Source organism: Felis catus, chromosome B3, assembly GCF_018350175.1.
Source record: "Felis catus isolate Fca126 chromosome B3, F.catus_Fca126_mat1.0, whole genome shotgun sequence".
Taxonomy (NCBI): Eukaryota; Metazoa; Chordata; class Mammalia; order Carnivora; family Felidae; genus Felis; species Felis catus.
Genome location: NC_058373.1, coordinates 36,772,880 through 36,799,686, shown reverse-complemented (window position 1 = coordinate 36,799,686; position 26,807 = coordinate 36,772,880). Strand labels below are relative to the sequence as shown.

At 51.1% G+C, this 26,807-nt stretch overlaps 1 protein-coding gene across 4 annotated transcripts in view; it reads left to right on the top strand.

Annotated features, from left to right (window-relative positions):
- CORO2B (coronin 2B) overlaps nucleotides 1–26,807 on the top strand; it is a 133,227-nt gene that overhangs the window by 60,643 nt on the left and 45,777 nt on the right. For 3 of the 4 annotated variants that reach the window (XM_023255133.2, XM_023255134.2, XR_006599060.1), the window contains one exon: nucleotides 8,921–9,121. In XM_023255133.2, coding sequence (XP_023110901.1) covers nucleotides 8,921–9,121 — 201 coding nt within the window. Of the gene's footprint in view, nucleotides 1–8,920; nucleotides 9,122–26,185; nucleotides 26,364–26,807 lie in introns of those variants that run through there. The other variant, XM_023255132.2, reaches the window with a different exon arrangement.

Sequence of the window (26,807 nt, the reverse complement as noted above, 5' to 3'; positions counted from 1 at the left end):
GGTGGAGAGAAGGTCATTGGGGTGACCCCAGACCGTGGCCTTCCCGGTCCCTCTACATTCTTTCTGGTCAGTAACTATTGGGTGTGGAGATTCAGTTTGATTATTAGCCTCTACTAGGATGTGACTTCTGGGGGCCAAGAAAGATTCTACCGCCGCTGTCCGATCGAGTTTTTTGCGATGATGAAAATGCTCTGTAATCTGTCCTGCTCAGTGTGTTGGCCGCTAGCCACATATGGCTACTGAGCACTCGAAATGTGGTTAGTCCGACTAAGAAACTGAATTTTTAATTTGATTTTATTTAAAGTTTTTTCGATGTTTATTTATTTTTGAGAGAGAGAGACAGAGCATGAGCAGGGGAGGGGCAGAGACAGAGGGAGACAACAGAATCCGAAGCAGGCTCCAGGCTCTGAGCTGTGAGCACAGAGCCCGACGCGGGGCTCGAACCCACAGACCATGAGATCATGACCTGAGCCGAAGTCAGACGCTCAACCGACTGAGCCACCCAGAGAGCCCAGAGCTGTTTGTATTCAAGCCGAGAAGGAAGCTGGGAGCACCTTCATGCTATGGGTTGGGACTGCACTTTGGAACCCTGGGCCTACATGGAAGTCAATTTGAGAACCTCTGGTGTGAGGAACATGCCAGAAACCTGCATTCCAGCTCAGGTCATGATCCCAGGGTTGTGGGTTAAAGCCCACATGCTGAGCATTGGAGCTTAAGATTCTCTCTCTCTCTCTCTCTCTCTCTCTCTCTCTCCCTCTCCCCCACTTGTGCACTCTCTCTCTCAATACATACACACATACATACATACGTAAGCAAATAGTTCCAACTTTGCCTGTTTATTACCCTGTGTGTCCAGTCCCGGGTTCGGGAAAGCAGAGCCAGCTCAGAAATGGAGGAGGGCCAGGTGACCAGCATGCGGGCTCAGGGCCCCCACACATTGTGGGCACCTCTCCCCTGTGTCCTCATGTCCCGTCCTCACAGAGATTTGGGATGGAGGTGTGGCTGATGCCCACGTTGCACAAAGAGGCCACTGATCCAGGAGAAGGAAGGCGGCTCGTCCCACGTCACACAGCCCGTGATCCCAACAAGACTGAACGTGTCAGCCTTTCTCTGGTAGCACGTGGCCAGAAAGTGGCTCTCCCATAGATCCCGATGGGCCAGCGCAGATCCCCGTGGCCTCCTGGGCTCTCTGGCTGACCGCTCTCCCCCAAGGACGCAGCCGCGAGCTCCCCCTTCACCTGAGTCGGAGACGTTTTCGTGTTCCAGTTAAAGGACTACATTTCAGTCACCATCATCTAGAAAATGTACCCACTGGCCACAATAAATCATTTCTAGGATCGGAGGACAGGATACAATTTGCTTCCATGTGGAGTGTACATAGTGATTATCTCAGAGGAGAAAAAAGCCAGCCTCCATTTCTTAAGAGGCTACAAGGGCCATTCAGCTGCGAAATGAATGCTCCTTCCTTCCGGGCCCTCCTCCTCTCGGAGGGAGACCGGGATGGCACTGGGCCCAGGGAGAGGCCGCCAGGGAGCAGGCCCAGCAGCTGTGCACATCTGGAGGCCAGAGCCTCTCCCTCCCTCCTCCTGACCCTCAGCCCAGCCCCCTCCTCCTCCTCCTGGCGGATCCTGGCCTCCCCAAGTAAACACTTAATTGAGGTCAGAGCCTCTCCCTTACAGGAGAAGGGGAGAGGCTGGGCCTAGTGTTTGGCAAGCATCTGCCCTGTGCCAGTCACCTTGTATTTGGTGACTTCATCGCATCCGGTGAGCTGGGAGACATTATTTGCATCTTATGGATAGACAAACCGATGCTCAGAGAGGTTGAGCGACTGGCGTAAAGTCACACAGCTGACAAATAGTAACTTTTGGATTCTTTCTGACTCCCGAGCTCTGCCTACTCTGTAGTTTCTTTATACTTTTGTGTAGTGCCCTGTGTTATACGGAGCGAGGACGAGGGGATGTGAGTTTAGAGACAGGCCAAAGGAAAAGAAGATGAGTCTTAGATTGGAAAGAACGGTAGACTGAGAGTCAAAAGTTCTTGGCTGGTCTTGGCCCTGCCACGTTCATAGCTTGTGACTTGGGGCTAGTCTCTTAACCCCCCTGAGCCTCAAATTAGTCACATACGTACTGTATATTTTCAGTGAGGTTATGGTATCTGCCCATTGGTCAGCTGGGGTGGAGGGAGGAGAACGAGGTGGTGTCTAGATTGGGCCATGGCTATGACGCGGGGGGCTTCTTGGGGTGGTGCTGCGGGCACTGGTCGCCTTGCTGATACTGTGCCGTCAGCAGCAAGGAACTCGCAGAGCCCTAGACGGAGAGCTGTACTGAATTCAGAGGCTTTGGCCTCCTGGTGACAAGGAGCCCAGAGGAGATGGGGCTGTGTGACCGGCAGGACAGACACGCTGCAAGGAAGGCCGTGGACCTAGAGGCACTAGTGGGGAGGGGGGCTTAAGGACCGACCTTCATCCTGTGGGCAGGAGTGGGGCATCCGTTTGAAAAGGAAACTCAAGACCTCAGTAAGCTGAAGTCAGCTCTGGCGTGAGGTTCCTGAGGGAGGCTCCACCGTGTCGCATCCAGGGAACCGGGCAGTTGTGCCTGACCTTGGCTCCTGCCCTCCCCCTGTCCTATGAGCTTATTCAACCAGGGTCACTGTGAGGCTCCTGCTAGACAGGATGGTCCAGGGCCGGGCCGGGGCTGGGGTGTGGCGGTGCGGGGGACAGAAGGAGTTGGCTGACCAGGGAGCTCACAAGCTAGCAACAGGAGAGAGAAAAATCCTGGCCAGGGCGACAGAACCATGACCCTTGCTGGCCACTCTGACCCCAACGCCCGTTTCTGTTACAACACAATGTCTTTCACAGAGGAGCTCTGTGATCTCATCTTGGGGCCAGAAGACCATTTTTCCACATCACCCTGATCACAGGTCATCCACCGGAATCTTGAACCCTTCCAGGGATGGGAAGCTCACTACCCATCAAGGCAGCTTCCTTTTCCACTGCAGGCAGCCTTAACCATGAAGAAAGGCATCCTTTTTAAGGAGCTCCAATGTGTCTCAGTCTGTGCTGATTGCGCTGGAAAGGTTCAGAGAGGGAGTGCGCGTCCCACCCTCACTAGAATTAGCTGGGGGGATCCACCAGGATCAAGGCTGTGCTTGGGGGTCAGGGGGTGAAGGGAAGAGGGCCAGATTTTAGCTCATCTCTTGGCTGCCGCACTGATGTCCCTTTGAGGTCTGGGCAGCTCCTCCACCCCAGCCTGGGCATGGCCCCCTCCTCGGGCAGAAGAGGGAGGAGTGTTTTCTGTTCCCTTGCCTGCACACCCATGCAGCTGACCTCAGAGTGAAGTCAGCCCCTTAGTAACTGCGGGTGGAAAGGTCAGCCCCCCGGGGCCTGCGGTCCACCACCCTTCAGAACAAACCCTCAGCGCACCCAGCCGGTCCCTCACCGCTCTCTGTCGGACCGGGTGCTTGGCACTCCTTGCCTCTGCCTTCTCCTCTCCATCCTCGCCCCCGCCAAAGCCAAGCGACGAGTAACAGGGCCATCTTTAACCCGAATCAAATCAAAGCTTTACTCCTGACTCCTAAAGCTTACAGAGAATACAGGCATGACTTTGAAGCTGTCACAAAGCAACATGTGACAGATCTCTGGAATGTTTTATAACACAACTAACTTGGTGTCTTCAAAAACTCAGTGCCGTTAAAAAAAAAAAAAGAAAAGAAAGAAAGAAAACAAAAAAAAGATGACGGGGATGTTCTAGATGGAGAGGAGGCAAAAGATCACCACCAAATGAAACACGTGGGAGCCACGTGGCTCCCCGTCCTGGTTGTTCACAATATGGGAGAGCTGTAAAAGGCATTTGGGAGCACTTTGAGTATAGGCTGGGTCTTAGATGGTATTGAGAAACTGTTAATTTTCCTAGATGTGATCGTGGTAAAATGTGCTTGTGTAGGAAATTGTCCTCCTTTGTAGGAAATGCATGCTGACGTAATAAGGGGACAAGAGTCATGTTGTTTGCAACCTCCTTTCAAGTGATTCCGCAAAAGAAAAAAAAAAAAAAAAGACAGATGTGCATGTCTGCGTGCACACACACACACACACAAGGAGAGAAAAAGAAATGTGGCAAAATGTTAATGATAATTAACCTAGGTGATGGGTGATTATTTTACCATTCTCCCAACTATTTTTTTTAATATTTATTTGTTTTTGAGAGAGAGAGAGACAGAGCATGAGCGGGGGAGGGGCAGAGAGAGAGGGAGACACAGAATCCGAAGCAGGCTCCAGGCCCCGAGCCGTCAGCACAGAGCCCGACGCGGAGCTCGAACTCACGAACCGCGAGATCGTGACCTGAGCCGAAGTCGGACGCTTAGCCGACTGAGCCACCCAGGAGCCCCCCAACTATTTTTACGTATTGAAATCTTTCATCATAAATGGTTTGAGCAAACCTGATCTGGGCTGTAGAGTCAGAAAGGCAAGAACAGGTTCGAGTCGCCTCGTGGGCTTGCCAACCGTCTGAAGCTGGGCTGGGTTGTTTCCCAGCCTGTACAAGGACAGCCGTAGTTCCTGCCCACGGGGACTATGCACGGCCCCCGTGCTGCCTCCATGCCTGGTACAGGTGGATGGCCTCTGCCCCCGTGAGGCCCACAGTGACACCCCCCTTTCCCTGATGTCCAATTCCCATGGCACTTACGTTCCACAGTCTGTTTGCCACCACACGACGGTTAGATTACCGTGAACTTGTCAGGCACCGGTTTCATTTCCTCCATACTTGAAAGCAGAATATGAGTTGCTGCTCTCCTGGACGCCCCTCAATAGCCTGGGCCCACAGGAGCAGCAGTGGTCTTGAATGGGACTTACACCTATGTTATCTCCTTTTGATCCCTATTAAACAACCACATAAAATCACAAATTACGGATCTTGTTTTAGAGCTGGAGCACCTGACACTCAGAGAGGCACAGTGTTTTCCCCAAGGCTTAGCGGGAGTCAGACCGGGGAATGGAAACCCAGGACCGCAGACGCCCGGTCCAGCCCCCTGCCGTGCACGCTTGCTGTGGGTTTTGAGTGAGGTGAGGCCGCAGGCGCAGTGATGAGGACCACGCGGGCCCCCGGCCCTTCTGAAGGCCTAGCCGAGAGGAGAGAATGTCTTTGGAGATCCGGCCCCAGCCTACCAGCCAGTGGGAAGAGGCCAGTGCCGGGCTTGTGGAGAACAAAGCCCTTGGAAAGACACTCTCCACTCTTCCCAGGAAGCAGGCTTACATCATTCTAGGGCCTGCTGGGGCCCAGCCCCGGGAGACAAGCTCGTGGGAAGAACAGGCCTTCCGAGTGCAGGCCCCAAGCCCCGAGGGTTGGGCTCTGGACCCTCAGGCTGCAGCATCCAGCTCAGAAACACTAGCTGGGCTATGAGGGACACCAGTGGGATGTGTTTAAGAACACAGGTATGCCCACCAGGGGCCTTGACCACAAATGCCTCTTTGTATACGCCCCGAGGGATGCAGCACCGGGGAGATGGGGGGAGGGAAGAAAGGGCAGAGAGTGGGACAGCACAGAAAGGGGAGGAGGCAGGAGGAGAGGAGAAGGGAGTGGAGGTGAAGTCACACGGGAAGATAGACCTAGGTACAGCCAGCACCCGTGGGCTCCACCCGGGGTAACGTGAGTGTTGTGGGAAAGGCTCCGGAGAGCCCGTCCAGGTCAGCTTGCCTGAATGTCGCCGGAGCTCTGGGACTCGGCGTTTCTCAGGAGGCCCGTGTGGATCTGCCCGGCCATGGCAGACACAGGCTGGGGACCCTGAGGACCTGGGCGCAGGCCCCACGCCTGAGCATGGTGGGCTCTGGGGGAGAAGTGGGGAGTGCAGGGTGGGGGTCTGCACAGAGCCCAGCCCTTCCTCTCTCCTGCCTCACTTTCTGCTCTATCAAATGAGCATCCAGAGGGATGCTAGGGCTGTGCTGTGCATGTCACGGCAGTTTGGCATTGACTCCTCCGCACACGTGGAGGTAGCGGGGATTATTACCCTCCTTTATATAAGAGCCGACGGAGGTATAGCACAGAGAGGTTAAGTGGCTTGCCCAAGTCACACAGCTAGGCAGCAGCAAAGGTGGCAGTGTATCTGGGGCTGTGTGGCTCCCGGTCTGGTCCTTGTTACCCTTCATCCTCACAGCGACCCGTGAGGCCCTGCAGTGAAGTCTGAACCGGGGAAGAGTTTAGTGCTGGGCTGTCATCGACGGGCCTGGCTCAGCCCATCCCAGGTGCCAGGCCGTGGGCTGTGCTTGGAGCGGAAAGAGAAATTGTCGTCTTGCTCGCCAGACGTGGGCTAGGAAGTGGCTCCCGGGACCTTGCAGTCTGGGGGAGACTGAACTGCTTGCTAGCTGTCTACCCCCCACCCAGGGAGGGGCTGGGCCTGTCACCGGGCCGGGTGCCCAGCAGGTCTCCCCATGGCATCCAGGACTCACGTGGACTACCCAGGAAGAGCAGAAACCAGTCTTCAGTCTGGCCCAGAGGCCTTGGGGGCACCGCCTGCCACCACAGAGCTGAGACTGTCCTCCTGGGAAGAGAGAGCTCGTGACACCTGGAGACTAGTTGCTCAGGGAGAGGTGCTGGCCGTCCAGAGGCTCTGAGGAGTCCGGGGCTGTTGAGTCGGTCCCCGAAGGCTAAGTCGGTCCCCGTAGGCTGGGCAGGGAAGAGGGGTGAAGGCCGGGAATGCACCAGCATGGAACAGGAGTTGGAATTTCTCTTTCTTTCTCTTTCATGGGAACTGTGGAATCTAGAATGTTCCAGTGGAAGGGACAGAGCAATTCCTAGCACTCCCATATCAGACTGGATTTTTGCCAGGTCTATGCTATGGTTTTCATGCTGTATTTTTTTTTAATTGATTCATTATTTTTTAACTTAGCCTTATTAGCAGTACTATCTGTGAAATCGTAGATTTGGCATGCAAGTTATATTATTTCTAACGCAAATTAAAATAAACACGTAACTACTAAAGTTTAAAACTTCATCTCTGTACCGTGTAAGGGGATCGTGAGTGACCACCTGGGACCCCGCTCTGGGCATCGCTGACGTAATCCTGACACGGAATTGATGCCTTGAGAGTGGAGGGGGCTTCCCCAAGATTTTCCCCCAGGAGTGCTGACCAGGCTCCCATCTGGGCTCAGTGCCCTTGCCCTCCAGCGGGACTTTGTCGTGACCAGTCCTGGCAAACTTGGGCAGGGACCAGAGAAGGCAGATGGAGTGGGTGGCAGTGTGGGCAGAGGCTGGGAGGGAGGGAGGGAGAGAGGGAGGGAGGAGTGGCAAGCAGGGAGAAGGCCCCTTGGAGTGTGGAGTGATCTGGGCAGTGGAGAAGGTAGGGGTGAGGTGGCTCAGGGAGCGGGTGGGAAGAGGATTTGTTGGCAGGTGAGGAACCTTCCCTGAGATTCTCTTCCCCGAGATTCTCCTTATTGGATCTGAACTCCTTCCTTCAGTGAAGAGACCTTTACGGCTGAGCTCCTGGCGTTATTTAAATCAAATGCAAAGTTTTGTTTTCCAGTTCCCAGAGCTGGTATCCTGATTCTGCGGTAGTGCTTCCTTTTGTGTTGACGTCCCTTGGAAATTTCCTGTAAGGATACTACCCTTGCCTCTTTCTGTCCTGAGATGGGGTGGGAGACATCAGGAGATTTGGCAACAAGGGGAAGGCATTGATGATGGCAAAGTTGGGCCAGAAGCATGTTCGTTTACACAGCACTGTTGAGCTCCAGCTGCGTGCCAGGCCCCAGCTGGGGACTTGCGTGTGGCCCGTCGCACGTAGAGACATGTCCACCAAGAGCACTCCTATGTGGGCTCCATCTGTGATGATGCCCATTTATAGGGCTTTCCCCTAGGAGGCGCCATCTTGTAGCGAAGCCGGAGTCCACTGTGGGCTGCCCACTCAGTCTTCTACGCACCTATGTGTGCGCATCTGCGTTCTTGGCTGCATGGCACGGGACACGCATGCAGTAGGGGCCAGCTGGTTGGTCGGTTGGAGCCTGTGTCATCGATGGTGGGTAGCGAGGGGCTGGGAGGGGCACCACTCCCTTGTCTAGAACAGAGGGGCTCTCAAACTTCAATGTGCCTCTGTCTCACGGTGTGTTTCCGGCAGGTGGGAGGAAAGCTGAATTAAAATGCCAATTTCTGGCCCCAGCCCCCAAATACTGGATTCAGTAGGTCTGGACTGGGACCCAGGGGTCAGCATTTCTCACAAATGTTGTACGAGGCTCAGATGATTTTGATACAGGTGATCCTTGGACCACGCGTTGAGAAACCTTGCTCCGAAGGGTAGGCTGGGATAGGAAAGAGTCTCAGATTGCCAATCGGGAGACCTGTGTTCAGGGCTCTGCTTATTAGCTGTGTGGCCTGGGACAAGTCACTTAACTTCTCTGTGCCTGGTGATGATGGTGAGATATAGGACTAAGAGATTTCTGAGGGTGCATTTGTGGATCAGAAGCTCTAGAGAGAACCGGGGTGGGGGATGGTAACGGATGGTTGTGTCTTTGCACCTAAAGGGGGACATCTCCCCCACCCTCCACTTTTGTGGACACCCAGCCTCCTCTGTCTGTACCTCCCATACTGAATTGAGCACCGTCTTTGACATACGAAAGGCAGCCCATACGTGTTGTTGGGTGGATGCTCTGCTCTGTCACATGCCATGTCCCTCGAAAGTGAAAGAACCTTACATCTTGTCTGGAGGGTGGGATGGGAGTGTGTGAAAAGACAAGAAATGTGTGAGTGCCCTCATGCCAGTCTTTGCTCTTGCAAGAGTTTGCTACGACAGTAAGTCCTCCAGCATGGGGCGGGGCACACAGGGGGCCCTGCATTCTCGGAGGCCCCTTCCCTTGTCTCCACGTCCCTCCACCCAGTGCCCAGGCCAGGCCCTTCCGGAAGCAGTGACCTGCCTGACCCTTGTCTCTCCTGGTCCCTCACAGATGTCCTGGCGTCCACAATACCGCAGCTCCAAGTTCCGGAACGTCTACGGGAAGGTGGCCAACCGGGAGCACTGCTTCGACGGTATCCCCATCACCAAGAATGTGCACGACAACCACTTCTGTGCTGTCAATGCCCGCTTCCTGGCCATTGTCACCGAGAGCGCGGGAGGTGGCTCCTTCCTGGTCATCCCCCTGGAGCAGGTAGGACCCGCACCTCCCTAGCGCCGGCTGTGGCCCAGAGCAGGGAGAAGCCCTTCTTGGTCACTGTTGAGCCTGTTGCCTCCATTTCCCTCTGTGCCGCCACCCTCCGCCCCGCCATTTTGCTTCCTCGTCATGTGTCGGGTGGCTGTGCCCTCCCCAGGGTTTTCCTGAGGTTCGCCAGAACAGGTGCAGGCCAGGATCCTGGAGACCTGAGATCGGTTCCCAACACTTCCCCAAAGATTGTTCCCGGAAGTGCTTGGACAAGTCACTTCCCTTCGGATACATGGGGTTCCCGTTAACTGGGGACTGGGACATCGGATCTCTGGGTGACCCCCAAGACCAGGTCCGGCGCTGCTATTGTGTATCCCGGACGCCCTTTTGGTTTGGAGGTGGGCAGGGTGAAGACCCAGCCATAGGCACGTGGGGCGGCTGCAAAAATGACACACTCATTAAAAAAACATTTCGAGCTCTCTGCTGAGAGGCTGGAAATAATTTATCTTCTCCCTCGTCCCCACTTCCCATCTAAAGGTTTTCCTCCTTCTGTGGCCGCCTTTGTGAATATAGCCAATTAAATCTGCAAAACCTAGATCATGAAATTTTGAAGCTCTGCGTTCAGGCAGAGTCCCTGGAGGCCCGTGGGAGGTCACGCACCTCAGGGAAAGTGCTCGCTGTCAGTCTCGCTTGTTTATGGCTGAGCTCTCCCTCGCCGGCCTGACTCATCTCTACTCCCACCCTCCGCCAAACCACTCAGGGGAGGAGCGGAAGGAAGCGTCAGTTCTCAAAATCCGCCGTCAGTTGGCGGTGGAGGATGGATTTTTCCAGTCTCTCCTACCCACGGTAGGAGAACACAGATTTGGGAAAGCCGTAGGCCATGTCCTCCCCCCACTAAAAGGGGCAGCTGCAGTGACACTGAGGACATGGCCCTGGTGGCGGGAAGCCTGGATTCTGGTGGGCTTTGCCACTGCCAGCCACGCGATCTCAGGCACGTCACCTAACCTCTCGGCACCTTAGCTTCCCCTAATGGCAAAACGGGGATGCTGAATCCTCCCCCGTCTACGTGCATGATGTTGGCATGGACTGGGATGGTAGGTATGGAAGCTCTTTGTGGACCACATAGCATAGGAAAGGCGTTTGGGGACTTTCCTGGCAAAATCGTTAGCTCTGCTCACGGACTTTGCCCACAGATGCCCACAACAACTCTTAACACGTTCGGAAAGATTCTGAAATGTAGCTCGTCTCCCCTCTCGAACCAGATGGGCTCAAATCTCCGTCTACTTACGGGACCAGCTAAACTCCAGCCACGTTTGGGTTGGTCCCAACTGGGGCTCAAGCCCATTGCTGGCACCCCTGCGATACTCCACAGTATGTGTGGCTTGCAAAGGACAATAGTCAGTGGCTCACACTGTAACAAAAATTGATTCCAGATGTGTTAAAGATCTAAACATTAAAAGAAAAGAGAAAGGAGACAAGAGAGAAAAGAAAACGCTGCAAGTATATTACAGGAAATGGAGAGTATCTTTTTATTATTTTTTTTAATGTTTATTTTTTTGAGAGAGAGAGAGAGAGACAGAGTACAAGCAGGGGAGGGGCAGAGAGAGAGAGAGAGGGAGACAGAATCTGAAGCAGGCTCCAGGCTCTGAGTTGTCAGCCACAGAGCCTGACGTGGGGCTCGAACCCACAAGTGAGATCATGACCTGAGCCGAAGTCTGATGCTTAACCGGCTGAGCCACCCAGGTGCCCCGGCGAGTATTTTTTTAAATCACGCAATAAGGAAAGGATTTCTAAGTAAGACGAAAATCCCCAAACCATAAAGGAAATGATGAGTAGATTGGAACAAAAAAAAATTTTTTAAGGTAAAGTTTCTGTACTGCAATGAGACAGGTAGGGAAAATTTAAGGCAAGCCACATCCCTGATACAGGATTGGTGCTGTATAACAGACAACAGATCCACGTTCAGAATAGAGGAGCGGTCCAGAAAAACCAATGAGAAAAAGAACCCAGTAGAAAACAGGCAAACAATATGAAAAAGTAGTTCACAGAAGATGAAAATCAGTCTTTTAACCTACTAAAATAGGAAAAGATATAAAAGTATAACCATCTCTGGTATTTCAAGGCTGTGACGGAACACATTCTTAGTGTACTTGGTGTATTTACGTCAAACTTACAGGTAGTTTGGCAATAACCATTAGCATGTAAACACGCATATCCACTGGCCCAGCAATCCCACTTCAGGGAATCCGTCCAACAGAAACAGTCTCAAGTATACAGAAAAAAAAAAATGTTTGCAACATTCTTCAGTGCTCGATCTTTTTTACGATTATTTCCTACAGAGAGAAAATTTCTCTCTCAAATTGCTTAAAAGTTTTTGAACTCTTCCTCTCAGTTTCTACAGTGGTACCAACGAGTTTGCTATTGTCAGTAGAAGCACTGGTCTAGAATATGATCAGAATTTGTAAACATTTCAAGAACAGCAGGAAAAACAGGTACTCTGTATGGAGTGTGAGACTCTGGATGGAGATGATGTATCTGGACACATACGTATGTATTCCACGTACACAGAGCTTTTCAACTTTATTCGTTCGCGTTCTGTGATACGTTGTGTTTAAGGTGACTGATAACGGGCTGGCGGTGACTCACTCTGCCAGTTGGTTTCTGTTGTTTTCTCTGATTTCAGTAAGTTTTCCCTCGACAGAAGTGCATGATGGTTCATGTAGCACTTTTATAATAGTGAAGATTGGAAGCAATCTGTAGGTCTATCAATAAGGAAATGTGTGAATGAATTTAGGGGACATCCACATGAAGGGAAGCTCTGCAGTCATCGCAACTGATGATGTAGGGGTGCCTGGCTGGCTCAGTCAGTTACGCATCCGACTCTTGATTTTGGCTCAGGTCATGACCTTGCTGTTCTCGAGTTGGAGCCTTGCATTGGGCTCTGTGCTGACAGCGCAGAGCCTGCCTGGGATTCGGTCTCCTGTTTCCCTCTCTCTCTCTGCCCCTCCCCTGCTTGCTCTCTCTCCCAAAAACAAACATTTTTTAAAAAAACTGATGATGTAAAGCAGTTGTGGCCAAGTGCTCAGCTCAGAATCACTTTATACTTTTTTAAAGTATTGAGGACGCCAAAGAACTTTTATTTAGATGGGCTCTGTCAGTATTTGGCATATTCAAAATAAAAACAAAGGAATTTCAAAAATAGCTATTTGTTCATTTATTTATTTATTTATTTATTTTAATGTTTACTTATTTTTGAGAGAGAGAGAGAGACAGAGCTCAAGCAGAGGAGGGGCAGAGAAAGAGGGAGACACAGAATTGAAAGCAGGTTCTAGGCTCTGAGCTGTCAGCACAAAGCCCAATATGGGGCTCGAACCCACGGACCATGAGATCATGACCTGAGCCGAAGTCAGACGCTTAACTGACTGAGCCACTCAGGAGCCCCTAATTCATTTAAAATAACATTAATGAACCCATTTCACGTTCTCCCAAGAAACATATTTTTATGAGAAATAGCTATTTTCCAAAACACAAAAAATTAATGAGAAGAAAAGCATTGTCTTACCCTTTTGCAAATCTCTTTAAGTTCATCCGGCTTAATAGAAAATTTGCATGTTATATATGTATTTATATTAGATTTGTATATCTGCTCCTGCATTCAGCCTGTTTTAATACCGTGCACGCAGCCTCTGGAAAATTCTGCTGTATACTTGTGAGAGAATAGCAGTGAATAAGACACATCTTGTCCTCGTATTATTATAAAAATAGTTTCAACCCAACAGAATCCCTGAAAGTCTTGGGAATCTCCCCAGAACACACTTTGAGAACGGCTGATGCAGGAGAGTGTTTGATGCGAGAAAATTTCATGACCAACTGTTAAGTGAAACAAAAAGGTCAAACATCATTAATCTCATTAGAAAATTTCTATTCCATCCATCTACCGAGCCGGAAAAGACTGGGAGAAGATACACCCGGTGTTAATAGGGGTTATCTCTGAGTATTGGGATCTCGAATTCTTTCATTTCCTTCTTTTTCCTTAGCCATAGCTTCTAAATTTGTTTTTAGGGGAACACTTAATGTTTTGTATTTTAGAGAAAAAATAAATAAATAAAAGCAGTTTGTTGGCGGAAAGAGGGAGCCCTTGAGTTCTCAGAGGCGGTAGAGAGGGGTTCCGTTTGGCCCTCCATTATGTTTGTTGCGAATGTTTCCTCCCAGAGTTACACATGCATGTAACTTGCTGGAGAAAATGCTAGCAAGACTGAAGTATCTGCAGTGAGGGCGAGGGGTGTCAGTGGGGTGGGTGGCTGAAGCAACTCTTTGATCTAGGAGGTCCCCTTAGCTTGAGGCAGGACTGAGTGAGACCATGGGGGAGCAGGGTCCAGGCCCAGAGAGGAGGTCCTCGGGCATCAGGGCAAATGCCTCCCCTCCTCCGCTTCGTGGGCCAAGCCTGCCAGTCTCCTGCCCACTGTGGTCACGCCGAGCCTGCAGGCCTGGCCCAGCTGGGCTGGGGAGAGGCTTACAAACAATAACAATAATGCCAAGTTCAGAACCCTCTCATTATCTGTCAGCAGTAGAGAGGAGCTGTTCCACGTCGGTCGATTTTTGGAAGAAGGTTCTATTACTTTAGCGCCGGGTTTTCTTTCCCTTCAGTTTGACAGAAATCGCTCTAAAAACAGTTTCCTGAGTTTTTCAGTAGAAACACCGAAAACATCTGGGCCCTTTCTTGGTGGATCCTAATCATGGCTTTGAGCATCAATTATGCGCTGTGGACCCTTGAAGGCACACTTTTGTCCCTACTCTGACGGGCTCCAGGCTATTTCCTCCCCCCCCCCCAACCAGAAGGCCACAGAACATTGTCTGCTTTTGTAGTTCTTTTCTTATCACCCCCCTCCCAACGTCAGTTATCAGGTGGCCTTCCATTCCTTTCTTGTCTCTCTGAGAGCCTCAGGCCCAGTGAGAACAGCACTAGCCCGGGAACCCCAAATCCCCGTCCTGAGTGAAACTTCTGAGAGAGAGACCCCAGCCTCTTGGCCTAAAATTTCAGTATTTGTGACTGAAAACTTCTGCGGGGTAGGAAGCGTGGCCACAGCGACTCCAAACAGCGGCAGGGATGATGATGCCTTGCCTTTTTGTACAGCACTCTAGCCCAACAAAATCTGAAAATCAGTCCTCTTGGGCGGTAGACAGAGCCATCTGCGTTTTACAGGTGGGGAAACCGAGGCTGCAGAAACGGGCCTACAGTTGGTCAGCGCAGGAGCTGGACCCGAAACCAGCTTACCAACTTCTGAATCCACACCCCTTTCCACTGCTCAGGACGCTGGTGAGCAGATAAGTTCTGGCTGGCAGATCTTGAAGAAGTGCGTTTGTCTTCCCTGGGGCTCTCGCTCGGGCTGCTGTTGTGAAGGCCGAAGGCTGTTTTTTCCCTAGTTAACATTCTGCCGCCAGCTCTGTCCTCTCTGGAGTGGAATGTTAAGCCGCAGATGGGGGAGCAATCAGCACCCTGATTGCCTGGCACAGCTGGAGGGGCCTTATGAATATTCCAGAGACCAGGCACTGTGCCCAGCGGCCTGATTAACCACTTGGGCCTCCCCAGGTGCACCGCCCCTTTCCTGCTGCAAGCCACCGCCTCCAGATCCTCGGCTGCAGGAAGGCCAAGCTGGAAGCAGTTTTTGCTTAGCCGGCTACCTGGTATCCCGAATGACAGCTGGTAGAAAGGCATGAAACCTGGCCTGGACATCAGGAGTCTGCATCTCCCCGTAACCCAGTGGTTCTCAGTCCCGGCTGCATGCTAGAATCACGGATTTGCAGAGTCTCACGTAACTGCTGCTTTTGAATCTCACCTCAAGTCCCATGATGAACGCAGGGCTATTCTCCCCATTTTAAAGATGAAGAAACAGAGGCTCGGAGAAGTCAAGTGACTCCTTCAAGATCGCACAGCACACAAGTGGCTGTCCCAGCAGCGGGCCTGCCCACCTTCCAGAGGGTCAGGCAGAGGCGCGTCTGGACATGTGCCTTGTATTGTTGCTACCGTTGTTTGAATGTCTCCCAGGATGTCCTTGGACATTAATTCAACGGGTATTTTATGAGCTCCTCTGATTTGCCAATACCATTTGTCCATTCTCGCTGGAGGCCAGGAGAGCCAGGTATTTCCTAGACTCTGTGGGAAGCTTCCTGTCTGAAGGACCGAAGCAACAGTTTCGGTCAGCAGGAAGAGGTGGAGACAAGTGTCCTGGAGCCAGAAACCAGACAAGATACTGTCGTTCCTTCAGTCACTGGGCTTGGACTGATCACCCAGCCCCATGCTGGGCACTGGGGCACTTGAGTTACATCCATCCTGGTCTCTGAGAGGCTCAGGGGGCATCCATTGGGGATCCAGGCAGGTGGAAGTTTCCTGAGAGGGTCCTACCCATGTATGTCTTGCTCAAGGAACCAACTCTGGTGCGTGGAGGAAGCTATCGAACGTGCCCGTCTTAACTCCTCCCTGCCAGCCATTCACAATGATTGGGCATTATTCTCCAGAAACTGGGGCCCTGGTTTAAATCATGTTCAGAATTAGCTGCATATAATGAAAATAACCTGATTCTGGGACTGGGATGCTAGCCTTGGTCTCTAGGTGGGGGTCACTTCTACCCCCTTGTGCAAGTTCTATGCACCTGCCCCCCACTCCATGCCTGCTGAGGGTCAGTGACCTGGTGCCAAAACATTTCCCCCTTGAACTTGGGTCTGGGGTGTTGCATTCTTCACCCCCAATCCAATCAGTGTGGCCTCTCTTGCTTTTTGTCCCGTCTTTGGTGTTCAAGGGTAGGGGGTCTTAACCAGAGCTAAACAACTGCTCCCCATCTTCCCAGCCCCACAAGAGTAAGTGGTAGAGGTGGGCTCGAGCAGGAATGGTAGCAAAACTCCACAAGGTGTCTCAGGGAAGAGAGCAGAGCCCGGAGCAGGAGAGCAACACAGGATGGGCAGCTAAGAGATCAGGCTCTAGAAGCAGGCAGACCTGGCTTGAATCTCTGCCTTGCCACTTAGTTGCTGTGTGACCTTAGGTGAGTCAGTTGACCTTCCCGTGCCTTAGTTTTCCCTTCTGCAAAATGATTAGGTTAGGCCACATGCTTTCTCTCGTTCAGTTTAGCTGTCACGCTCTCTTCCCTTCTAACACCGTTTTGTTTGAATATGTCCTCACCAGTGTGCTGCTGGTAGGCTCTGTGCAAAATACAAGAATAGCTCCTTCTCATTCCACAAGACTCAACTCAAATGAGGCCAGTTCCATAAAGCTTTCCCCATCCCAGTACCCACCCAGAGGCATTCTGTGATCATGGGTATTAGGATACTTCCTAAATGCTTCATTATTTTCTAAATAATTAGTGTATCCGTCTATTTTTTCATCTCCTCACCCATCCATCCATCCATCCACCCATCCACCCATCCATCCACTTACCCACCCATCCATCAGTCCATCCATCCATCCATCCATCCACCCATCCATCCATCCATCCACCCATCCATCCATCCATCCATCCATTCATCTATCCATCCACCCACCCATCTATCCACCCACCCACCCATCCACCCATCCATCCATCCATCCACCCATCCATCCATCCATCCATCCACCCATCCATCCATCCATCCATCCACCCATCCATCCATCCATCCACCCATCCATCCATCCACCCACCCATCCATCAATCCATCCATCCATTCATCTATCCACCCACCCATCCACCCATCCATTCAACAAATGTTTATTGAGCACCTACTATATTTCAGTCACAATTCCAAGACCAGGGATACAGCAGTAAACAAGACCAAGTGTTTGTCAGCATAAAGTTTGCAGTTCGGTTAGTTGCCTAGATTGGACTGAGAGCCCTGAGGGTGAGGAACATGTCTGACTTGTACAGGGCTGCACACAGCTGGTGCTCAGCTAGGGGGCATCGGGCTGACCTGAGGCCAGGTCCCGAGACTCCTGTGCCCCATCTTCCCAGCTGGGGTTTTCTCTTTGCTGGTCCTGGGGAACCCCTCTCCTACAGGCCCTAGGGACGAGGTAGTGCCCTGCAGGGGCTTCCCAGCCTGAAGGGGACTGCCGTTCTGTTAAAGACCTTAAAACAGTGGAACCGACCCCAGAAGTTGGCAGACCAGTTAGCTCCATGACTCACAGTACATTCGACGCCTAATAATAAAAGAAAGGTGAAAAATGAGTGCCCAGCCTGGTGCTGAAGACTAATAAAATCAGACTTCTTGCTCACCCAAAGCCTTTGCTTCCATTCCAGATTTCTGGAACACTCCCTCCCTATCACTCCCCACATCGGCACTGAGCTCCTCAACCCTGCTGGCTCCCATGGAAAAGCCTCAAATCTCCACCACTGCTCCCTTCTGCAGACAGGTCTCCCCCTCTCCCGGGGGGAATTCAGAGAGCCTTTTCCAAATCCATTTTTCAGATCTTTCCTCAATCGGTCTTTGTTCTTCAAGCTGCCTTCCGCTTGGTGCAATTTGCATCTCAAAGCCTGTGACAGCCTGAATGTACAGTAAGTGACTTTGGGGAAAGGGGGGGGGAGAATTGTGCTCTGAGAGAGAAGTCACAACTTCATTCCATTTGTCTGAGGGCCGAGATTGACAGCCTCGCTTTATGTTTTTCCCTTTTTTGGAAGAATGACTGCCTTTTTTTGAGGGAAGTGAAGGCAAGCTCTTAGGCAGACAGGGAAGTGTTGGTCCCTTATTTTATTTCGCGGTTGTGGGCTGGGACCCCAGGATTTGAGGTACAGGGGACCAGGGAGGCAGTCTGACTGGTGGATATCCTGAGAGGTCAAAGAATCTCACCCCTCTGCCTTGGGTCAGGGCCTCTGCTGAACTGTCTCCCTGGCTTCAGTCCTAGCAGAGCCACTGAGGTTGGAAATAATAGGGCCTGGTTCATGAGGACTTTGTGAACTTGGGCCATGGGCCTAACTCCCCCAGAGGCACCAGCCTAGACACCAGACCCCTTTGCCAGCTAGCTGGATCTGCTCCCCACTTTCCTTCTCAGGCCTGGAGCCTCCCACACCTTTAGAAATCAGAGCTCCATCCCTTAGCTGTGAAACCCCGGGCATGTACCCTCTCTGTGCCTCACTTTCTCTATTTGTGATAATACTGATACTTATTTCTCACGGTGCCAGGATGATTAATCAAAATGCTATATAAAGCACTCAGCACATAGCCTGGCACAGTGTGTGCTCAGTAAGTAGGAGCTTGGTGATGACAAGGGCTTTTGCCCACTCCCTCCCCTTCCTCGGTCCACCCAGGCCCAGAAATAGCCCGTGGGCCTCCCAGCCTGCAACCAGCGAGGGGGAGGCTTGTCTCTGGTTGATACAGTCACTGAGCATTGTAGAGAGGAAGGTACTCGCAGCCCAGTCATTTGTGCCCAAAAGGGAACGGGGCTGGGGGTGTGGGGGCACACTGGTGGGACTGCTGGGAATGCCCAGAGGAAGGGGAACTTGGGGAGGGGCCTGGGGGCATTTTGGCACCTGATCATGCCCTTCCGTAGTCAGCCTGCCTGCTTATCGGAGCCCCCCCCCGTCTGCCAGGGTTAAATGAGATAAGGCATGTGGAAGTTTACCATGACGGCTGGTATACAGCAAGGACTCAATAAACTGAGCTATACCGCGTGTATTGTTAACTATAACACGCTTCATTTCACATCATGGGGAGAAGAGGTGCTGGGGATCGGGACAGGGGGCTCTCTGGAGTCTGGCTGGCTCAGATCCAAGGCACAGGACCTCTGGGTGGGTGTGAGTTTGAGATTCTGTGCTCTGAGCCGGCCTGAGGCCTCACAGCCCTCCCAGCCGCCCCTCCTCACCCCCCTCCCCAGTGCCCCAATTCCAGCCTCACGTTGACACATTATCAGGGTCGGAGGAGCCTCCAGTGATCACATGTTCTCACACCTCCCTGTACCCATGAGAAATCCTGGCCCCAAAGAGAAGTGTCTTCCCAGGGTTGCAGGGCGTGCCCAGATGCCCTCGGGGCTCTTTCCCAGGGGTTCTTGCCCTCAGCCCCTGGCCAGAGTCCCAAATCAGACCTACCGAGGTGTTGGTGGTGACAGTGGCTCCCCTCCAACCCACGGGATTCGCATTTGGTTAAGGTTAGGGTAAGATTTAAGGAGCCCAAATCCTTGAGACCCAGAGGAATGTGCAGCTGGTTGTACAATTTCAGCCCATGAGATCTGTTCACCGGAAGGGCCTTCCCCAAGCCCTCGAGAGACACTTTGCCTGCTCTGTGAGGCGTGCGGCCACGAGGCCTCAGCGTCTGCAGCTCCCGCCTCCTGTGTCCACGGACCCCGGACGCTTCAGGGAGCAGAAGTGATATAGGGGACGGGAGGGGCATGGTAGGGATGGCCGTGCTTAGAACCCTGCATTTTATAGATGGAGACACAGTGGCCCAGAGAGCGCGAGGGACTTGGTCAAGGCGGCACAGCTCGTGGGTGCCCCCAGTGTCAGACGATCAGCTGGGGCCCCAAATCCTTCAGAATCTCATCTCCTCACTGCTCCCTGCCCCCCACCAAGAGAAGCACCCAGGCAACAGCAACACCCCAGGGACTTTCTGTGAGAAGCTTCCGTCTGCCCTGACAGGGAGGCAGAACGCCCAGTGATGAGGCATGAAGGTTCTGACGTCCGTGGGCCTGGACTCCAGTCCCGACTCCACCATTTACTAGCCATGTGCTTTGGGCAAGTCACCTCCTATTCTGTGCCTCTGTTTCCCCAGCTGTAAAATGGAAGACACGCTGAGTCTCAACCCAGAGGCCCTCCTGAGGATTCAGTGAGATGTCACAGAAAGCCTCAGAGGGTGCCCGGTATAGGGCGTGCCCGCGGGCTCCCCACGTAGGGTGCCAGCCTCCTTCCCTCTGGTTTACTCCTTGATCTCGAGTGACTCCGGCCCCAATCTTAGTCTCCTGAGGTAATAGATATGCATGAGAGTTTTCAAACTTTAGTTCTTAACGCTGGAACATGCTGTGCAAATAAGACAGGTTCTTAACGGTAAGGGCGGGGGGCGGGGGGGGGGCAATCTGGATAAGCCCATGGACCCCTTCAGAGAATAACATTTTTTTTAACGTTTATTTATTTTTGAGACAGAGAGAGAGAGAGCATGAACGGGGGAGGGTCAGAGAGAGAGGGAGACACAGAATCTGAAACAGGCTCCAGGCTCTGAGCTGTCAGCACAGAGCCCGACGCAGGGCTTGAACTCACGGACTGTGAGATCATGACCTGAGCCAAAGTCGGCCGCTTAACCGACTGAGCCACCCAGGTGCCCCAAGAATAACATTTTTAATTACACAAACTAGGATTAGAAAAGAAACCCAACAGTACTGACATATAGTTACGAAAATTATACCAGAACTATGACATAGTAGGATATGTGCTTTTATATTAAGTGTAACACATTAATTAATGTATGTTAAATAACACATTAAATAATGTAGATTAAATATAACACATTAAATAACATGGCCAAGGGGAGCACCTCATAAGTGCTGTGATTTCACAGTAGTGCTGAATGTAAACGTTATGTGGGAACAACAGTAGCAGAATATGATGTGATCTGAAAACATCTGTGATTAGTGATGAAAAAGTTACAGGTTCGGCTATTCTTGCTGGGCTTTGTTGCCTACATTTATAAACAAAGGAAATAACAAATTGCAGTCCGAAGCTGGTGACATTTCTCTCCTGTCCAAGCTCACAGACCTACGGGGTCTGTGGACCCAGATAAAGACCCCTGAGATTAAGTCAGAGGTGGAAGTTCATTGTATAAAATCGGGACAAGTAGAATTGTTCTGGTGAAAGCTTGGTGGGGGAATGGAATGGAACCTGCCTGAGCCCCCCTGGCCCCTAAATCCTAAGCTTTGCTGGCAGTGAGGAAGCCTGACTTCTCTGCCTGGCTCCTTGTGAGCTTGGACAGGTCTCTTTGTGTTGCTGGGCCTCAGTTTCCCCATCTGTAAAATGAGCCATTGCACCCATTGTTCTCTAAGATCTTGTCCAGCCCTGTGGTTCGGAGAGTCACGCTTCTCCCCGCTACTCCGGCCGCCGCCACCCCCAGAGACAAAGGCCTCAGAAGTGTGGGTCTGCAGGAGCCCTGGACCAGAGAGAGGGAACAGCTGGGGCCGGGCTGGCCAGCTCCCAATTGTTCAAGGCAGGAGGAGGAGGAGATGCGTGGTGCTCTCCAAAGCGACAGCTGGGTGAGCCTGGCTGGGGGCCTCGTCCTCGCCTGCCATCTGTGCCTCCTTCCTGCAGTCCGCCAGCGGGGGGCGGGTGGGGGTGCGGATGGGGCCCGAGGCCAGGCAGCAACCTGGCTGGGAGGGGGAGGGGCCGCCTGAGAAAGAGCCAGGGTAGAACACCGTTGCCTATTCTCTTTCCACCCTCCTTTTTCCCACCCTGGTGGCAGAGAGTCCCGGACGGGGGAAGATGCACAGGCCTGGGTCCAGTTAGGTTACGTAATGGCTGTGTGGCCTCTGACAAGTTACTTAACCTCTCTGAGCTTCACTTTCCTCCTTTGTCCAACAGACATTGTTCCTAAAAATCATTCCTGAGTATCTGAATGAGATTTAAATGATACGGGGTAGATGAGGTACCCCCCCCCCCGCCCCCGCAGTGCTGACAGAGATAGCGCTGTGGGCTCAGGGCTGTAAGCCATCCAGAGAGCGCTTGCACCTGAAACAGTGAGAGCACCTGCTGGCCGGAATGCAGCTTTGAGGCCAGGTTGAGGCTCTGGGCAAAGGTCTGTAAAACACTCTCATGGCCCCCAGGCACTCGGGACTTCGTTCCAGCTCTTCCCCACTCGGGACTGCCCTTACTCACCAATACCTGCAAACAGAAAGTCTTACCCATTTAGAATAACATCAGTTTCTAAATAAGCATTTCTTTTCGGGGAGTAAAACCTTCACGGAGCTTAAACTTCAAGAGTAACCAGAAGACGGAGAGTGAAAAGTCTGCCCGACAGTCTCGTAAGCAGAAGTGGTTTAACAGGGCACAGAAAGCAGAAATTTATAAAAACAACGGACAAATTGGACTTCATCAAAATGAAAAACTTTTGCTCATCGAAAGATACCATTAAGAACAAAATGATGAAAAATAAGTGAATGTTTAACAACAACAAAAAAGCTACCATTAAGAAAGGGAAAAGGCAAGGGCACCTGGGTGGCTCAGTTGGTTAAGTGTCAGACTTTGGCTCAGGTCATGATCTCACGGTTTGTGGGTTTGAGCCCGCGTCGGGCTCTGTGCTGACAGTGTGAAGCCTGCTTTGAATTCTCTGTCTCCCTCTCTCTCTACCCCTCTGCCACTCTCTCTAATAAATAAGTAAACATTTAAATAAATAAAAACTAGGGGTGCCTGGGTGGCTCATTCGGTTGAGCATCCGACTTCAACTCAGTGCTGGCAGCTCAGAGCCTGGAGCCTGCTTCGGGTTCTGTGTCTCCCTCTCTCTCTACCCCCCCACGCCCCCCCAAAAAACAAATAAACATTAAAAAAATTATTAAAAAAAATTTAAATAAAAAATAAAATTCTTAAAACAAAAAAAAAAGTGAAAAGGCAAACCACAGACATGGGAGCAATACGTACGGTGAGTATTCCTCACAAAGGACTGGTATCCATAATCTACGACTGTGTTCCAAATGGGCGAAGAAAGAAAGGCAAGACTTAAATGAGCGTCATGTAAAAGTGAATATCCAAAAAGGCCGATAAGCCTATGAAGAGGTGTCCATCAGCAGGATAAACAAATCGTGGTCGATTCAGAAAATGGAATAATACACAGCAGTAAGGGGGAGTATCTACTGATACCCACAGCGGCATGATGGATCTTTAAAGTACATTGATCAGAAAAAGCCATACACAGAACAGTCCACCTCAGATGATTGTACTTACTGGAAGTTCAGGACGAGGCGAAAATGATTTACGCTGACAGACGTGAGAAGAGAGGTTGCCTTTGGGGTTGGCATGAAAAGGCTTTTCGGGTGATGGAAATGTTCTGTGTCTTGATTGTAGTGGTGGTTACACGAGTGTATACATATATAGAAACGCAATGAGCCGTATAGAGATCTCTGCCTTTTATTGCATGTAAATATTCCTTAGTTAAGAATTTCACATTAGCGGGAAAGGGCAGGTGCTTTTGAAATTTCGATAGATATTGGCACGATTGTCTTCCACTGAGGTTGTAACGGTGTACGTTCTCACCAGCAAAGTGTAAGTGTGCCTGTTTCCTTGCCCCCTTAAAACTGGAGTGTTGGCATACTTTTAAAGTTTTCTGCTAAGGTGATGTGTGGGAAACTTTTCTCAGAGTGGTTTCCAGTAGCATTCTATTAAAAATGAAGTTGAAATATCTTTACATGTTTAAAATCTATCTGCAGTTTCTTTTGGTGGGAATCGTCTATGCATTTCCTTCATCTGTTTTTCTAAAAGGTCATGGATTCTTTTAAGTTATTTGTATATTAGGGAAATTAGCCCTTTCGGGGGATAGGAGTTGCAGCTATATCTCTCAAATGGTGTGGCTGTAATGCAGGTTTCTTGTTTTAAATCTCAAGAGGTCTGATTTACCAGTCTCTTCTTTTATGGCTTCTGGATCTTGGGCCATGGTTGGAAAAGCCTTCCCTTCTCCAAGGTTATACAGTAGTTTCCCTCCATGCCTCCCAGTACCTTTACAACTTCATCTTTATATTTAAATCTGTATTTAAATTTACCTTGGTGGAGGGGCACCTGGGTGGCTCAGTCCCTTGATGTCGGCTCGGGTTGTGATCTCACCGTCATGGGATTGAGCCCCGTGTTGGGCTCTGCACTAACAGCCCAGAGCCTGCTTGGGATGCTTTCTCTCCCTCCCTCTCTCTCTGCCTCTCCCCCGCCCATGCTCTCTCTCTCCCTCTCAAACTAAATAAACTTAAAAAAAAATAATAATTGTTTGTGAAGTATGAGGTGTAGACTCATCTTAATTTTTTTTTCCCATCTGGTTGTGTTCATACCACTTAGTGAGTCATCCATATTTCAGATCATCTGATTGGAGCTGCAATCTTTGCTACATTCTACATTTCTGTATGTGTTTGGGCTTATTTACGGACCGTCCAATCTCTTCCACTGCATAGGATAAATTAGAGAGAGTGGACAACCTTACGATGTTGAGTCTGTGTTTGTAGTTTGCTTGTTCTAGTCCTTTGTGCCCTTTTGTAGTAAGTTAAAATTTTCCTTCAGATAGATCTCTGCATTTCTTGCCATCTGTATTTACTGTTTTGCTGTTGGTATTGTATATGGGGCCCTTTTTTCCATTATATGGGGCAAACTGGTGACTGCATATTAGAAAGCATTGGTTGATATATGTTCATTTTTTATCTCGCCATGTTACTAAATTTACTAATTGTTTATGGTACTTTCTCAGGATTTTCTCTCAGGTATCCTAAAGATATTATCTTCTCATTTGCGAGTAGTAATAGTTTCACCTCTTTACTTATAATTTTCTAGTAACTTTTTCTTTTCTAATTGCATTGGCTAGCACCTCTAGGAAAGTGTTAAGCAAATAGTAGTACTTTATTCCTAACTTTGATGAACCTACATCACATGTTTACCCATTAAATACTTTGAGTTGAGATGGGTGCCTGGGTGGCTCTGTCAATTAAGCGTCCCACTTTGGCTCAGGTCATGATCTCACAGTTTGGGAGTTTGAGCCCCGCATCATGCTCTCTGCTGTCAGGGCAGAGCTCGCTTTGGATCCTCTGCCTCCCTCTCTCTTCTCCTCCCCTGTTCTCTCTCTCTCCCTCTCTCTCTCAAAAATAAATAAATAAATAAATACTTTGAATTGAGGAAGATAGCTTTTTTCCACCAACATTTTATTATGAAGCTTTACAAACATACCTTAAAGTTTAAATAGTTTTGCAGTAAACACCACCCATATTCTACTATCAACAGCATACTGTATTGGCCAATGCTGGGTGCTCTACTTGTTTGAGGCAGAGAAGGGTCTTCAGACAGAGACTTCCTTGGAGACATGTTGTGTAGTTGGCAGAGGATCTGGCTCACATTATGCCATCAGATGATGCTTAAATGTACAAATACCGAGAGTCAGGCCCCAGGCCACTTAGTGCCCTGCCCGAGGTGTCACATAGGCGTCAGAAGTCGAGGGGAGCCCAGATTTCAGGACATGAAGTGGGTGAGGTGATGCTCAGCTCCCCCAGCCCCTCGCTCCTGTGTTCTGAGCTTCCACAGGACCCAGGGATCATGGAGCGCATTTCCAAGAGACGCCCTCTTTCCTGACAGCTGGGGGGGATTTCCTTTCTTCCTTCCTTTCTCCGTCTCCGCCTCCTGCCTGGCGGACCCCTCCTAGCAGAGCCCCAGACAAAGAAAGGGAAACGGCCTGAGAAGGTATTTCCCTCCTTCTCCAGGTGACCTCTTCCTGGACAGCTGGACTGGGCAACAAGGCGAGGGTGTGGGGGCTGGGGGTCAGGGCACGAGGAAAGAAGGGGCCAAGGTAACTGCCTCTCTCACCCCTGTGGTGGACAGGAGGCCTCTGCACTGTCATTTTTATTTGTATATTGCAGCCACCTCCTTCAATTAAAAGCAACTAATTAATTAATTAATTGTATCTATATATTTTTATGTGTAATACACACATACACACACACACACACACACACAGCCGCATAGTCAGATAGACTTGAGTTCAAATCTTGGCATTGCCAGGAATAAGCTGTGTGACCTTGGGCAAGTTATGGTTCTCACCCCTCCTCGGGGCAGTGGAAGGACCAGTCTGCTTCTGTCAGAGGAAGGCCCATGGCAGACGGGCACTGGGTGTCCCTGTCCCCAACCTCATCTCTTGCGACTCTCCCTCACTTGCAGGGGCCCTCTCCCACTCTGAAAGTTCCCAGGGTCTCCCCTCTCTTTCCGGGCTAAGCTCACACCTGCCCTGGCTCCACGGGATCTCCCCCGCCCCCCACATGCACCCCTCCATCCCACCCCTGAGCTGGTCCTGGTCTTACCCACCCTTGTGCCCTTTTTCCTGCTCATGGTCCTCCCCACATGGCTTTGGGGCACCACCTGGGGGAAGCCCCCCGGAGCTATCATGTTTCTCCCTCTGGTCTGCCACCAGATTCTGCTCACACCATCCCTACCGTGTGGCTGGCCTCACTCTGTTTTCACACCTGTTCCTGCTAACCCACTGGGCTCCTCGAGACCATGGACAATGCCCTCCCATCCTTCGGTTCCAACACCCAGGATTCCACCAGGATACTGGGCCAGGATCTTTTAGGACCAAGAAACGTTTTGAGGTACAGGGTGGTGACAAGTGTTGGCCACGGCCCGAAGTCTTCTGGACTACAAGCTTTGAATTTAAGGCCCTGGCGGGGGGGATGGGGGGGGTGGGTAGTGAGACCCTGTGGATAAGACTGAGGCTTCTGACAGACCCCAGCTCAGCCACCTGCAGCCATTCTCCCACATGAAGGAGCAGCCTGGTTGGGCATCTGGGAACAGCATCCTGTGAACTTAGCATCACGCAACAGGGTTTGCCCTGGGCATCTCGGCTCACCCACAAGCCCCTTCTCGGCCTCAGTTTGCCCCATCCATGAGATGGGAGGGTGCACTAGAGACCGCGGTAATGTGGGCACCGCCTCATGCTGGAGGAATACAGAAAGAGCTAGTTCTGTATGTGCTAGGAGGCAGTTGCTGGGAAGGGGGAGCGAATTCAGACCAGTTAGCTCCATTTCTGTAGGAAG